The 15,895-nt window shown below is 48.5% G+C and overlaps 2 protein-coding genes across 3 annotated transcripts in view; both read right to left on the bottom strand.

The window, feature by feature from the left end:
- The window catches only part of INO80C (INO80 complex subunit C), a 42,885-nt gene that overhangs the window by 15,479 nt on the left and 11,511 nt on the right, over window positions 1-15,895 (bottom strand). For both annotated transcript variants that reach the window (XM_066608600.1, XM_066608599.1), the window contains exon 2: window positions 10,729-10,840. In XM_066608600.1, coding sequence (XP_066464697.1) covers window positions 10,729-10,840 — 112 coding nt within the window. The remainder of the gene's footprint in view (window positions 1-10,728; window positions 10,841-15,895) is intronic.
- On the bottom strand, window positions 3,755-6,441 carry LOC136633113 (uncharacterized). Its single transcript, XM_066608598.1, has 2 exons — window positions 6,139-6,441; window positions 3,755-5,333 (listed from the first exon to the last, which is right to left on the bottom strand). The coding sequence occupies exon 2, from the start codon at window positions 5,061-5,063 to the stop codon at window positions 3,825-3,827; it is 1,239 nt and encodes a 412-aa protein (XP_066464695.1). The 5' UTR covers window positions 5,064-5,333; window positions 6,139-6,441; the 3' UTR covers window positions 3,755-3,824.

The following is a 15,895-nucleotide window of genomic DNA, read 5'->3' as shown; positions in this document are numbered from 1 at the left end:
CATTTCCTGGTTTCCCTCTCCCTTTAGGATAGATCTAGCCAGGATTAAATTCATTTATGGACGATTTTCCAATCTCATCTGCTGGAATTTGTTTTGAGCATCTTCTGCTTTCAGTACAGTCATCCCACGTGTGGCTTCAGATATCGCTCCACTATTCTCAGATTGTGCCCCCTTCTTCTAGTCTTCACTCCCCAATAAAGACACTTTCCAGCTGAACCTAATTCATACCGGTAAACATAATAGGCTGAACGAGATGGGCATGTGTACTGCTTGGGCCGAACATACTATGCTAAAGGCTTTAATTAGGTCTCCCATTTCCTTTCTCTCCTCCAGCTTATACAATTACTGGCTCCCCAGTATATAGAAGTTGGCTGGTAATCCCTTCTGTCTGAACCTCCCTGATCCTCCTCTTCTGGTGGGGCATGTGAGCTCATTCTGACTACCTGAGATCCACTTTGCTTTATGTATTAGCTAGGAGTCAGGTTTTCAGTCACACAATACTCATTTAATATTACATGGACTTTACCGCACAAGTACTTAATGGGGGGGACGGGGGCAGCAGAAACTTCTATCACAGTTACTGCTGATTATATGTAACATGATATAAATGTAATTTCCTAAATGATTCCAATCATTAAAAAAGAATGGAGAAATTTTATTAAAACTACAAAAACTTTTCTTTTTTGCGGTCTGCACATTGATAATAAATATATGCCATTTTTAACCTAAGGAAAATTACACATTTTGGGTTGCAGGTGAAAGCAGAATAAAAAACAAGATTATATATATATATATTCAACCAGCATTTTGTGAGGGTATATCAGATCGCTTTCACGGATTAGTCTACAAATGTAGTCTCCCATCAGGTTTTCATTGTAGTTTTCGTGGTAGACACATTCAAATTTTGGATATTTTGATGAAAAAGCTCTCTTTGCTCCTCTGAATAGGCACCCATGTTCTCTTTAAGTCTACCAAGAGGAGCATCAAGGGTCATAGAATCCTAAAGTGGTAAAGCTGGAAGGGACCTCCAGGGTCATCGGGTCCTCCGGGGTCATCGGGTCCGACCCCCTGCTCAATGCAGGATCACTAGATCATCCCAGGTTATGTACTTTTAAAGACATCCTGCAGCCCATTTTGCTATCGTTTGTATTTAGAGTCTCACCCAATTCAACATAGTTCTCAGCTTTACGATTTCCAAGGAAGCCTTTAGCTACTTTAGCAAACCTGATCCGTGCTTCTCTTTGCAGTTCTTTCAGAAGGTTGGGAAACTCTTGACACTCAATAACTTTCTTGATTTGAGGTCTAACTAAAATGCTGTATTTAAGTTTTGCTTCTGAGAGCTTTGGGAAAAGATCTTGCAAATACTTGAACGCCGCTGATTCCTTGTCCAAAGTGGTGACAAATTGCTTCAATAGGCTAGTCTGATGTGTAAAGGTGGCATTAGTACCCTTTGAGGTGATACAGGGGAGTTCCATCTTATATTATTGCCTACAGAAAACTCCGCCCGTTCAGGCCAATATCATCTGCGGTCATACGCGCTTCTGTCTCTGCTATCCCAAAGACAAAGATAGCATGGAAACTCAGTAAACCCTCCTTGAAGACACATCAAGAATGCAACTATTTTGAAGTGTCCAATAACTTCCCAACCATTTTCCTCATATTTCAATGCATTTAGCAATCTCTTCACGTCTTTGTCGTCTTCTTTAAGTTGACCTGAATGGTCAAAGGGCAGAGAATTATACTTTTTATATTTAGTAATTCTGCTTTAAGACTCTTTGATGAACTGTTGATGAAGAGGCTCCACTCGCTAAGATCACACAGAATTCCAAGTTCCCCAAACATATCAGTTACATCAAGACAGGAGCACAGTTCACGAATAAACAACTTGGAAAAAGTGTGACGTGGCATCCTTTGACACAACACTTAGTTTTATCTATCGAGTCCGGATGTTAACAGCTCAGCATTAGACTTTGTAAGACCAACGTTCCTGATCTTTTTGGTTGGGATAGTACGGTTTTCTTTCACTGTAATTTGGATCGGCAACATCTTCAGGATGCTACACCTCTGTGGAGGTGTAGGAACGGAAAGTTCTAGGCCATGTAGCGCAGGAACAATGGATGATGGGAGGTTTGGATAAATGACTGCAGGTGAAGTCTTGTCAGCACATCGTTTAGAAGGGTCCACCATGCAAAAGCAGCAGTTAATGGAATGATCAGGGATCTGGCCAAGTCTGTGGACCACCAATCTTCATTGCCCTCTTTTCTCCTCTGCACCTTCCTTCCAGAGTTTTCTTACACTTCTGGAGAGGAAGGATATTATAGGTTATAAATCTTAGGTTAATTGTCAATCCGGGTATATAGGCAGGTAGGAACTATTAGGGGTTGATCCAGGGAACAGTCTGATTGCCATTAGGGAGTCGGGAAGGAATTTTTTCCCTAAAAGGGCTAATTGGCTTCTGCCCTTGGGTTTTTTTTGCCTTCCTCTGGATCAACACAGGAGGATAGACAGGCTGGACTAGATGGACATTGTCTTCATTCAGCCTTACATACTATGTTACTATGTTCTCACATGTGTACTGTGCAGCCCATGATTTGTCCTCCAGTAGGCTTCCCCAGGTACGCCTCCTGCACTGCACACGTCTTAATGGATGATGACATGGAGAGCTTTTGTCCTCTTACTTTAATAAACTCCCCACAAATAACTAAATGCATCTGCTTGGTTCTTGCAGCCGGATCTGCGCCATAACGGGAAAGCTAAACCACGATGTGCTGATGTGTTTATATAGAGTCAAACGAGTAACGGGGAATGCAGGGCTGTTTTATCGGAATCTGGAGGTACTCAACACCTTACTGACGTCCGCTACTCGGAAAATAGGAAACAAGTATTATTTATCAAACTAATGGAACAGACAGACATTGGTCTTCATCTACTATTGGGCATTTAATGCACATGAACAAAGGAATTCGGATATAGTGGGCAAATATTAGTATACGCAGATATAATATTATTGTGGCAGCCACAAAAACAGAGTTTCTGGATTATAACAACTACTTTCACAGTAAGTACCGCTCAATGCAGACAGGAAATAACACTATAAAACCAGGAACAGAATGTTTTCATATTTTATTACATAGTTAAAGGCTTGTGCCACACAGTTATAATGAAGGAGATCACAGCTCCTTCTCTTAAAGGAGATGTCCCGAGGCAGCAAGTGGGGTTATACACTTCTGTATGGCCATAATAATGCACTTTGTAATATACATTGTGCATTAATTATGAGCCATACAGAAGTTATAAAAAGTTTTTTACTTACCTGCTCCGTTGCTAGCGTCCTGGTCTCCATGGTGCCGACTAATTTTTGGCCTCCGATGGCCAAATTAGCCGCGCTTGCGCAGTCCGGGTCTTCTGCTGTTCTCTATGGGGCTCCGTGGAGCTCCGTGTAGCTCCGCCCCGTCACGTGCCGATTCCAGCCAATCAGGAGGCTGGAATCGGCAGTGGACCGCACAGAAGAGCTGCGGTCCACGAAGATAGAGGATCCCGGCGGCCATCTTCAGCGGTAAGTATTGAAGTCACCGGACCGCCGGGATTCAGGTAAGCGCTGTGCGGGTGGTTTTTTTAACCCCTGCATCGGGGTTGTCTCGCGCCGAACGGGGGGGGGGTTTAAAAAAAAAAAAACCCGTTTCGGCGCGGGACATCTCCTTTAACTGTATAATTATGCTAAATAGTTTATTCAGGTGAATATGGAATACAGAAGGTAATAGTATCTTCCAAGCAGTCAGAGATGGTACTGACTCCATCTGGACATGTGATGCTGTGGTATTGTATCATGGGAGTGTTTGAGAATAGAGAAAGTGGGCAGGGGCAGTGGAAAGGAGCCTGGAGACTTCATCTGTCGTTGGTTCTAGCGTAGATAGTGAGTAGGTGCTGGGTGCAGTGCTGATGAAACTGGTATCGGGGCTAACCATGCAGCTTTCACAGATTTCTTTTTGAATGTTGTCGATTTTTTCTTTAAAGTAGGCAGCTAGTTCTCCAGCAGTCAGGTCTGTTACAGGGGCCTGTTCCTTGGGGCTGAGGAGGGAGTGAAAGGTCTCAAACAGTTGTTTGGGGTTATGGGATAGTGAGGAGACAAGGGAGGTGAAATAAACTTGTTTGGCATGGTGAAGGGCTAGGTTATAAGTTTTAAGCATGAATTTGAAGTGGAGGAAGTCTGCGGGCAGCTTTGACTTTCTCCACAGCCGCTCGGCGCACCTAGAGCACCGCCGGATGAAGCGCGTTTGGGACATGAGCCAGGGTTGCCGTGGTCTGCGTTTGACAGCTCGCGTCACGGGTGGTGCCGCTTCATCCAGGGCACGGCTGAGGGTGGTGTGGTAGTATTCGGCTGCCAGGTTAGGGCAGGGAAGGCGAGAGATAGGCGATGGGGAGGACTGAATAGTTTCGGCAAACTGTTTCGTGTGGACAGACTGGAGGTTCCTACAGGTGCGATAGATAGGAGGGTCAGGAGAGATGCTAGGGTGCCTGATGGAGAAAGAGAGAAGGTTGTGATCTGAAAATGCAAGTGGGGAGTTAGTAAAGTGAGAAGCAGAGCAGAGACGGAGGAAAACTAAATCGAGAGTGTTACCATCTCTATGAGTGGGGGAGTCAAAGATTAGAGATAAGCCAAGGGAGGAGGTAAGTGTTAAAAGCCGAGAGTCAGATGAGGAGCTAGAGTCGTTAGTAGGGATGTTGAAATCGCCAAGGATGAGGGTTGGGATTTCACAGGATAGGAAGTGGGGGAGCCAGGCAGCAAAGTGGTCTAGGAACAGGCGGGTGGGACCTGGGGGGCGGTAAATAACTGCGACACGCAGAGGCAGTGGGCGGAAGAGTCGCAGGGTGTGGACTTCGAAGGAGTGGAAGGTAAGCGAGGGAGCTGAGGGAATGACCTGGAAGGTACAGTTCGGGGAGAGGATGATGGCTACTCCTCCGCTGCATCTGTCATCCGATCTAGGGGTGTGGGAGAACTGCAGGCCATCATAGGACAATGCAGCGGGGGAGGTAGAATCGGACTGCTGTATCCAGGTTTCCATGAGTACTTGTGAACTAGGACAATCATGGATCCTGCAAACCCATCACCTGCTACAACTGTGGCAAACAGGGCCACATGCATAGACCATGTAGGGCACCTCCTATGGCACAGAATGGACAGTGCAAACCCGGGCCGTCCTCCTCTGACCATTAGGAAACAGGTGTCTGTGCTCTTTAATGACATCTGCCCTTTGCAAGCTAACAAATCCAGAAGGGGCCGTATTGTTTCTTTGACTGTAGGTTCCAAACGTCCTCTCCCCTTTCTGGTAGACCTGTCAGAGAGTGACGTCGGTAAACAAAGCCTTTCATGTGTAGGATGTGAAGATGGAACACCAAAAGATACTCCTTTGTCTAAGCCAATGGAAGTGAAATTCACAACCAATTATCCTCTGACTACCCGATTGTTGGTTAATGAAACCCCTCCCCTCAACCTATTAGGAGCGGATTTGCTGCAGAAAATCCACACCTCTTAGAGTTCAGGGAGGATGGGTCAGTTAAAATCACGGGTCAGTTGGCAGAGAAGGAAATCTGTATACTAGCTGCTTGTTGTCAGTCCTCAGAAACCCCTATAGCCGTATGCACACCTTTGTTGTCAGATGAGGAGTTGCAACAATGCCTACAACAGGTTCCAGCCACCCTCTGGAGCAAGGGAGCAGTGGATATAGGCAGACTACCAGTACCACCAGTTCAGGTCATGTTAAAACCAGGTGCCCCATTGCCATTTAAACTGTCAGTTAAACAAATAGAAAAAGTTTCTAGACAGTTGGAGGACTTACTGCAAAATTGGGCAGTAATTCCAATGAAGTCACCCTGCAATACCTCTCTGTTACCAGTCAAAAAGAAAGTTGAGAAAGGACAGCAGGCCTAATACAGAATGGTGCAGGATCTCAGCACAGAGATATTATAACTGTCTTGGACACACCCACTGTACCTAACCCACACACCCTGTTGGCACAAATTACCGCTGGGGCTTGTTTTTTATACAGTGGTCGACTTGGCTAATGCCTTTTTCTCAATCCCTTTGCATAATGACAGCTGGTATGTGTTTGCTTTCACACGCAAAGGCAAACAATATACCTGGGTTGTGACCCTGCAGGGAGCTCAGAATCCACCCTCCCTGTTCTCACAGCTCATAGGTCAAGTGTTGGAAGGCTGGTGACCTGATTCACAGGCTGTTTTGTTACAATACGTTAATGACCTTTTGCTCTGTGCTCCGGACAAGACACACGTGTAGAAGCTTCAATTTCTCTCCTTCAATTCCTGAAAAAGAACGGATGTAAGGCGTCAAAGAAGAAGCAGCTGCAGTTTTGCCGTTCATCTGTAACTTTTCTTGGACATTGTCTCACGGCAGGAGCTTGTCATCTCACAAAGGACCGCAGATCTGCCATTCTGAATATTAAAGGGGTTGTCCCGCGGCAGCAAGTGGGTCTATACACTTCTGTATGGCCATATTAATGCACTTTGTAATGTACATTGTGCATTATGAGCCATACAGAAGTTATAAGAAATTTTTCACTTACCTGTTACGTTGCTAGCGTCCTCGTTTCCATGGAGCTGTCTAATTTTCAGCGTCTAATCGCCAGATTAGATACGCTTGCGCAGTCCGGGTCTTCTTTTATGAATGGGGTCGCTCGTGCCGGAGAGCGGCTCCGTGTAGCTCCGCCCCGTCACGTGCCGATTCCAGCCAATCAGGAGGCTGGAATCGGCAATGGACCGCACAGAAGCCCTGCGGTCCACCGAGAGAGAAGATCCCGGCGGCCATCTTCAGCAGGTAAGTAAGAAGTCACCGGAGCGCGGGGATTCAGGTAAGCGCTGTCCGGTGTTCTTGTTTAACCCCTGCATCGGGGTTGTCTCGCGCCGAACGGGGGGGGGGGGGGGGGGCTTTGAAAAAAAATAAAAACCCGTTTCGGCGCGGAACAACCCCTTTAAGGTACCCACTTCTGTCTATCAACTACGTACTTTTCTAGGACTTGTTTCTTATTGTAGACCATGGACTGTGAATGCCTCGTAACTGATGCAGCCGCTGTATGACTGTCTTAAGAAGGAACCCTTCCCACTTACATAAGAGGCCACCGACTCAGTCCACCAGCTCAAAACAGCCATCTTGCCATCTCCAGTCCTGGGCCAGTCCAAGTACGACAAACCCTTCAAGCTCTACTGCAATGAGAACAATGGACATGCAGCAGCAGTTCTCACACAGCAGCACGGAGGGCACCAAGGACCCATTGGCTACTAATCCAGCAGGTTAGACCCCATTGCTAGAGGGTCACCTTCCTGTTTACAAGCAGCAGTGGCAGTCTCCAGGATGTTGGATAAGTCAGCAGATCTGGTTCTGGATCATGAGGTACAAGTGTTAGCACCACATGACATTTTTGCCATTCTAACACAGGTTCAGCCCAAGCACTTGTCTGCACCCCATTATCAGAGACAACAGTGTGCCCTCCTGATGCCTGCCAACATCACCATCACCCGTTGTCAACTTTGAATTCTGCCACTCTCCTACCAGAATAGGATGGCTCTGACCAAGCGACTCAAGTAGAACCTCACAGCTGCTCACGCAGATAGAAACTTGTGGGTTTGACTCAGTCAAGGATACTTCACTACCCAGTCATGATCTAACTGTTTGTTGATGGCTCCAGGTATGCTGTAGATGGACAATTCCACACTGGATATGTGGTCACCACACAGACCACTGTCCATCAGCAATCATTACCTACACACATCTTAGCCCAACAGGCTGAACTACAGGCACTCACATATGCTTGTACAAGACAAGAAAGCTAACATCTACACAGATTACAGATATGCCTTCGGCATTGCACAGGACTACCGTCCAATCTGGAAGTATAGATCCTTTCTCACGTTCATGGGCCAGCCAATAAGACACCAGACACAAGTTCAAGCACTAACGTCTGCTCTTCTCTTACCCAACCAGATGTCCATCCTCAAAGCCAAGGCACACACCTCAGCCAAGTTTCCAGAAGCTAAGGCTAATGCCTTGGCAGACCATGCAGCCAAAGAAGCAACCTAGCTGCCCCTTACATCTGCAGTTTTGGCCACCTGCCAAGAAGACATCTCACCATCACTTAAGGTCTCACAACATCTTCTTTTGTCTTTTCAGAAACAAGCATCTTCCCTTGAAATGTCGAGTTAGCAAGCAAAAGCAGCCAATTGAGATTCCAGTGGCATGTGGACACTTCACGGAAAGCCTTGTTTCTGGTGCCAGCCTCCAAAACACATGGTGCTACGCATGTCTCTAAAACTGCAATATTGCAAGTAAAAAGTCCCGCAGCACACCTTTATAATGCAAAACATATGCAGAGGTTCCAACACAGGGAAATGCAGAGGCACCTATGGGACCATGGATCTCCAGTCCCAAGTTAATCCAGTAATTAGCAATGAAGTAGCAGCATCAATGGTGTAGTAAAATAGAAAAAAGATTTATTGCTCCATAAAAATGGCGACGTTTCGACTAGGTGAGTCTTCATCAAGCCATATATTGATCTATTTTACTACACCATTGATGCTGCTACTTCATTGCTAAAACTGCAATGTGTGATCTTGTTTCTCGGTATTGGTATGCGCCCGGTTTTTCGGTAATTGCCGTCTCTGTACTCAGGGATGTATAACTTGTGCATTAGCCAACCCAGGTAGGATTGTCAAAACCCCTTCTAAACACACTCCCAGGCCCACGTCCAGAGGTTACAGATCGACTACATACAACTTCCTCAATCTGGACAGTTTCAATATGTCCTTGTATGTACTGCTCTCTTCTCTGGTTGGGTGGAGGCTGCCAGAAACAGAGCCAAAAAGCTTCTTTTTGAAGTGGTCCGTAGGTGGCAGGGATGTTAGGAATAGAACAGGCATTCCACACACCCTACCATCCTCAAAGCAGTTGGAGAGTAGAGAGGCTGTATGGGACCATCAAAAAGAACATTTTGAAAGCAATGACTGAATTGAATAAACCTTGGCCCGAGTGTCTTTCCTTGGCTCTCTTTTTATTAAGACACACGCCCAAACAGACAGGTCTCAGCCTTATGAGATTCTGTTTGTACAGCACCTCGTTTAGGGCTATACTTTCCTCAGCTATTACAGGTTCAATTTGAAAATATGTCACAATATATGTAGAAACTGACCTCTCAATTAACTAAACTGCATGGAAAGGTTTAGGCTTCTCCTCCAGATCCTGACTCAGTAGAAGACAAACACTGCCTCAAACCAAGAGATTGGATGGTCATCCAAAGACATGTCAGAGAAAGTCTTGAACCTCGGTATGATGGTCCTTTCCAAGTCCTGCTAATCACTCCTAATTCTGTTAAGCGACAAGGGAAGGACAACTGGATACAAGAAAGTACTTGAACCAAAGGAAGAATGAAGGTCTTCGTCTATGTATCCTTACTTTGTTCCCCCATACCGCTCTGTGCTGCTAACTCATGGCTAATCAACAAAAATGGACAAAAACCTGTATTCATATAGGTTGATGCCAATTCTACCAGTGTCACTATGAAGTTTGACTATTGTGACAGACAAATATGCTTCTCAGTCTCAGCCAGAATCACTAAACGTTCAATATGATATTTGTGTAACCTCACCAAGTGATGATTATTGTCCCGCCTGGTCCCAGGTACATCTTGGGGTTACACTGGCAGATATGATACGGAGGGTACCCCTCTCCTGTCCTGCTTACACCTAACATCTCCTAGAAAAGGAGGACCTTGTGAAAGTGACAGAGGTAATTGTCGACCTCTAATGAGAATTCTCAAAAATCCCCCAAAATCTGACCTGCGACTATATGTTCTGGGGAGATCTACAGGTAATCTGGAGGGCCAAGGCCAGTCTTTCCTGCATAACAATAAAGCCCTGTTTAAAATCCAACTAGAAATCAAAAGGAGCCACGGCCTATTAATCCTATAAGAACTTCTGACCCACCACAAGCGCTAGAAGACTCAGGAGCCTATTTAGTAATAAACATAACTGGTACAGAACTAGAGCCATCTTCTGGATGTCGAAATGTTAGGCAAACCTTGACTCCATCTGTTTCCTTCCCTTAAACGGTGACGGCACACGTCTCCCGACTGTTATATCAGTAGACAGCAATATCCTATGGGCAATAGTTCTGCAATGACCAACTTCACATGCCAACGCCTTCTTTCCTGTATAAAGCTTGATGAGGGGCGTTCTGCTATACCAAGTCTGCTTGCGTTATTTCTAGAACTAGCTAGCATCTCCTCCAAACGGGCATTCCTACATTACAATTTGGCACCTGACAACAAGGTCAAAGATCGTTACCGCTGTGGTTTCGATAAGACCCCGCATTAGCCGCATTTCCGAGCCCGGGTCAGAATAACTAGTGGCACTCGGAGCGGGACAGCAGATTATTACCTTTATAAAATAACCCAGGAATAGTAGAGACTACGGGGGGAGGGGGGGGGGGGGGGCGCGCTTCTTGTATACTTATTAACATTGAACATATAATTGTAGATGTGCCGAAGACATAAAGAACAGGGTTACAATCGGAGAGATCTCCCACAAGACGCTCACATGTTATCTGCGCACAACTGCCATCTTGTCGCTCCGGCTCACCCCTCTGGAGCTCTGGGATATATAACAAGTTATTAGTCTGAGTGCAGCGTAAGTGGCAGAATTAGTACGGGTCTTCCTACTTACAGCTCGGATCGTTGAGCTGCCACGGCAAGGCCCGTTCGAGGGCAAGGATCTGCTTCAGGTTCTTCCAGGTCCGGTTCTTCTTGCCAGCGGCGGCGCCTCCAATTCCTGAATGCTGCCGATGACAAATAAGCTTTATAAAGTCAATCAGGCTTAACCTACTACGCCATATTGTAGCACATCCAGAAACAACGTGGAAGACACAAAGTTACAGACTGAAGGATGACCTGCCGCTGATGGAGACGCAGAGTTACAGACTGAAGGATGACCTGCCGCTGATGGAGACGCAGAGTTACAGACTGAAGGATGACCTGCCGCTGACGGAGACGCAGAGTTACAGACTGAAGGATGACCCGCCGCTGATGGAGACGCAGAGTTCCAGACTGAAGGATGACAAGCCGCTGATGGAGACGCAGAGTTACAGACTGAAGGATGACCCGCCGCTGATGGAGACGCAGAGTTACAGACTGAAGGATGACCTGAAGCTGATGGAGACGCAGAGTTACAGACTGAAGGATGACCCGCCGCTGATGGAGACGCAGAGTTACAGACTGAAGGATGACCCGCCGCTGATGGAGACGCAGAGTTACAGACTGAAGGATGACCAGCCGCTGATGGAGACGCAGAGTTACAGACTGCGCACAAGGCTGAAGGATGACCCGCCGCTGATGGAGACGCAGAGTTACAGACTGCGCACAAGGCTGAAGGATGACCCGCCGCTGATGGAGACGCAGAGTTACAGACTGCGCACAAGGCTGAAGGATGACCCGCCGCTGATGGAGACGCAGAGTTACAGACTGAAGGATGACCAGCCGCTGATGGAGACGCAGAGTTACAGACTGAAGGATGACCAGCCGCTGATGGAGACGCAGAGTTACAGACTGAAGGATGACCAGCCGCTGATGGAGACGCAGAGTTACAGACTGAAGGATGACCAGCCGCTGATGGAGACGCAGAGTTACAGACTGAAGGATGACCAGCCGCTGATGGAGACGCAGAGTTACAGACTGAAGGATGACCAGCCGCTGATGGAGACGCAGAGTTACAGACTGAAGGATGACCAGCCGCTGATGGAGACGCAGAGTTACAGACTGAAGGATGACCAGCCGCTGATGGAGACGCAGAGTTACAGACTGAAGGATGACCAGCCGCTAATGAGACGCAGAGTTACAGACTGAAGGATGACCAGCCGCTGATGGAGACGCAGAGTTACAGACTGCGCACAAGGCTGAAGGATGACCCGCCGCTGATGGAGACGCAGAGTTACAGACTGCGCACAAGGCTGAAGGATTACCCGCCACTGACGGAGACGCAAAGTTACAGACTGAAGAATGACCTGAAGCTGATGGAGACGCAGAGTTGCAGACTGAAGGATGACCTGCCGCTGATGGAGACGCAGAGTTACAGACTGAAGGATGACCAGCCGCTGATGGAGACGCAGAGTTACAGACTGAAGGATGACCAGCCGCTAATGAGACGCAGAGTTACAGACTGAAGGATGACCAGCCGCTGATGGAGACACAGAGTTACAGACTGAAGGATGACCAGCCGCTGATGGAGACGCAGAGTTAGACAGAAGGAGGACATGAAGCTGATGGAGACGCAGAGTTACAGACTGTGCACAAGGCTGAAGGATTACCCGCCACTGACGGAGACGCAAAGTTACAGACTGAAGAATGACCTGAAGCTGATGGAGACGCAGAGTTGCAGACTGAAGGATGACCTGCCGCTGATGGAGACGCAGAGTTGCAGACTGAAGGATGACCCGCCGCTGATGGAGACGCAGAGTTACAGACTGAAGGATGACCAGCCGCTGATGGAGACGCAAAGTTACAGACAGAAGGAGGACATGAAGCTGATGGAGACGCAGAGTTACAGACTGTGCACAAGGCTGAAGGATGACCCGCCACTGACAGAGAAGCAGAGCTACAGACTGAAGGATGACCAGCCGTTGATGGAGACGCAGAGTTACAGACTGAAGGATGACCAGCCGTTGATGGAGACGCAGAGTTACAGACTGAAGGATGACCAGCCGTTGATGGAGACGCAGAGTTACAGACTGAAGGATGACCAGCCGTTGATGGAGACGCAGAGTTACAGACTGAAGGATGACCAGCCACTGATGCAGACGTAGAGTTACAGACTGAAGGATGACCAGCCACTGATGGAGACGCAGAGTTACAGACTGAAGGATAACCAGCCGCTGATGGAGACGCAGAGTTACAGACTGAAGGATGACCAGCCGCTGATGGAGACGCAGAGTTACAGACTGCGCACAAGGCTGAAGGATGACCCGCCGCTGACGGAGACGCAGAGTTACAGACTGAAGGATGACCAGCCGCTGACGGAGACGCAGAGTTACAGACTGAAGGATGACCAGCCGTTGACGGAGACGCAGAGTTACAGACTGAAGGATGACCCGCCGCTGATGGAGACGCAGAGTTACAGACTGAAGGATGACCAGCCGCTGATGGAGACGCAGAGTTACAGACTGAAGGGTGACCAGCCGCTGATGGAGAAGCAGAGTTACAGACTGAAGGATGACCTGCTGCTGATGGAGACGCAGAATTACAGACTGAAGGATGACCTGCCGCTGATGGAGACGCAGAGTTACAGACTGAAGGATGACCTGCCGCTGATGGAGACGCAGAGTTACTGACTGCGCACAAGGCTGAAGGATGACCCGCCGCTGATGGAGACGCAGAGTTACAGATTGCGCACAAGGCTGAAGGATGACCCGCCGCTGATGGAGACGCAGAGTTACAGACTGAAGGATGACCAGCCGCTGATGGAGACGCAGAGTTACAGACTGAAGGATAACCAGCCGCTGATGGAGACGCAGAGTTACAGACTGTAGGATAACCAGCCGCTGATGGAGACGCAGAGTTACAGACTGAAGGATGACCAGCCGCTGATGGAGACGCAGAGTTACAGACTGAAGAATGACCTGAAGCTGATGGAGACGCAGAGTTACAGACTGAAGAATGACCTGAAGCTGATGGAGACGCAGAGTTACAGACTGAAGGATGACCTAAAGCTGATGACCTGCCGCTGATGGAGACGCAGAGTTACAGACTGTAGGATAACCAGCCGCTGATGGAGACGCAGAGTTACAGACTGAAGGATGACCAGCCGCTGATGGAGACGCAGAGTTACAGACTGAAGAATGACCTGAAGCTGATGGAGACGCAGAGTTACAGACTGAAGAATGACCTGAAGCTGATGGAGACGCAGAGTTACAGACTGAAGGATGACCTAAAGCTGATGACCTGCCGCTGATGGAGACGCAGAGTTACAGACTGAAGGATGACCTGCCTCCGATGGAGACGCAGAGTTGCAGACTGAAGGATGACCCGCCGCCGATGGAGACGCAGAGTTGCAGACTGAAGGATGACCTGCCGCTGATGGAGACGCAAAGTTGCAGACTGAAGGATGACCTGCCGCTGATGGAGACGCAGAGTTACAGACTGCGCACAAGGCTGAAGGATGACCAGCCACTGATGGAGACGCAGAGTTACAGACTGAAGGATGACCAGCCGCTGATGGAGACGCAGAGTTACAGACTGAAGGATGACCAGCCGCTAATGAGACGCAGAGTTACAGACTGAAGGATGACCAGCCGCTGATGGAGACGCAGAGTTACAGACTGAAGGATAACCAGCCGCTGATGGAGACGCAGAGTTACAGACTGAAGGATGACCAGCCGCTGATGGAGACGCAGAGTTACAGACTGAAGGATGACCAGCCGCTGATGGAGACGCAGAGTTACAGACTGAAGGATGACCAGCCGCTGATGGAGACGCAGAGCTACAGACTGAAGGATGACCAGCCGCTGATGGAGACGCAGAGCTACAGACTGAAGGATGACCCGCCGCTGATGGAGACGCAGAGCTACAGACTGAAGGATGACCCGCCGCTGATGGAGACGCAGAGCTACAGACTGAAGGATGACCCGCCGCTGATGGAGACGCAGAGTTACAGACTGAAGGATGACCAGCCGCTGATGGAGACGCAGAGTTACAGACTGAAGGATGACCAGCCGCTAATGAGACGCAGAGTTACAGACTGAAGGATGACCAGCCGCTGATGGAGACGCAGAGTTACAGACTGAAGGATAACCAGCCGCTGATGGAGACGCAGAGTTACAGACTGAAGGATGACCAGCCGCTGATGGAGACGCAGAGTTACAGACTGAAGGATGACCAGCCGCGGATGGAGACGCAGAGTTACAGACTGAAGGATGATCAGCCGCTGATGGAGACGCAGAGTTACAGACTGTGCACAAGGCTGAAGGATGACCCGCCACTGACGGAGACGCAGAGTTACAGACTGAAGGATGACCTGCCGCTGATGGAGACGCAGAGTTACTGACTGCGCACAAGGCTGAAGGATGACCCGCCGCTGATGGAGACGCAGAGTTACAGATTGCGCACAAGGCTGAAGGATGACCCGCCGCTGATGGAGACGCAGAGTTACAGACTGCGCACAAGGCTGAAGGATGACCCGCCGCTGATGGAGACGCAGAGTTACAGACTGAAGGATGACCAGCCGCTGATGGAGACGCAGAGTTACAGACTGAAGGATAACCAGCCGCTGATGGAGACGCAGAGTTACAGACTGTAGGATAACCAGCCGCTGATGGAGACGCAGAGTTACAGACTGAAGGATGACCAGCCGCTGATGGAGACGCAGAGTTACAGACTGAAGAATGACCTGAAGCTGATGGAGACGCAGAGTTACAGACTGAAGAATGACCTGAAGCTGATGGAGACGCAGAGTTACAGACTGAAGGATGACCTAAAGCTGATGACCTGCCGCTGATGGAGACGCAGAGTTACAGACTGAAGGATGACCTGCCTCCGATGGAGACGCAGAGTTGCAGACTGAAGGATGACCCGCCGCTGATGGAGACGCAGAGTTACAGACTGAAGGATGACCAGCCGCTGATGGAGACGCAGAGTTACAGACTGAAGAATGACCTGAAGCTGATGGAGACGCAGAGTTACAGACTGAAGAATGACCTGAAGCTGATGGAGACGCAGAGTTACAGACTGAAGGATGACCTAAAGCTGATGACCTGCCGCTGATGGAGACGCAGAGTTACAGACTGAAGGATGACCTGCCTCCGATGGAGACGCAGAGTTGCAGACTGAAGGATGACCCGCCGCTG

Source organism: Eleutherodactylus coqui, chromosome 6 (genome assembly GCF_035609145.1).
Source record: "Eleutherodactylus coqui strain aEleCoq1 chromosome 6, aEleCoq1.hap1, whole genome shotgun sequence".
NCBI lineage: Eukaryota > Metazoa > Chordata > Amphibia > Anura > Eleutherodactylidae > Eleutherodactylus > Eleutherodactylus coqui.
This window is presented reverse-complemented; position numbering and strand designations above follow the sequence as displayed.

Excerpts from the sequence above, each read along its gene's own strand:
- LOC136633113 (XM_066608598.1), bottom strand. The coding sequence starts at position 5,063 with ATGGAAACCTGGATACAGCAGTCCGATTCTACCTCCCCCGCTGCATTG.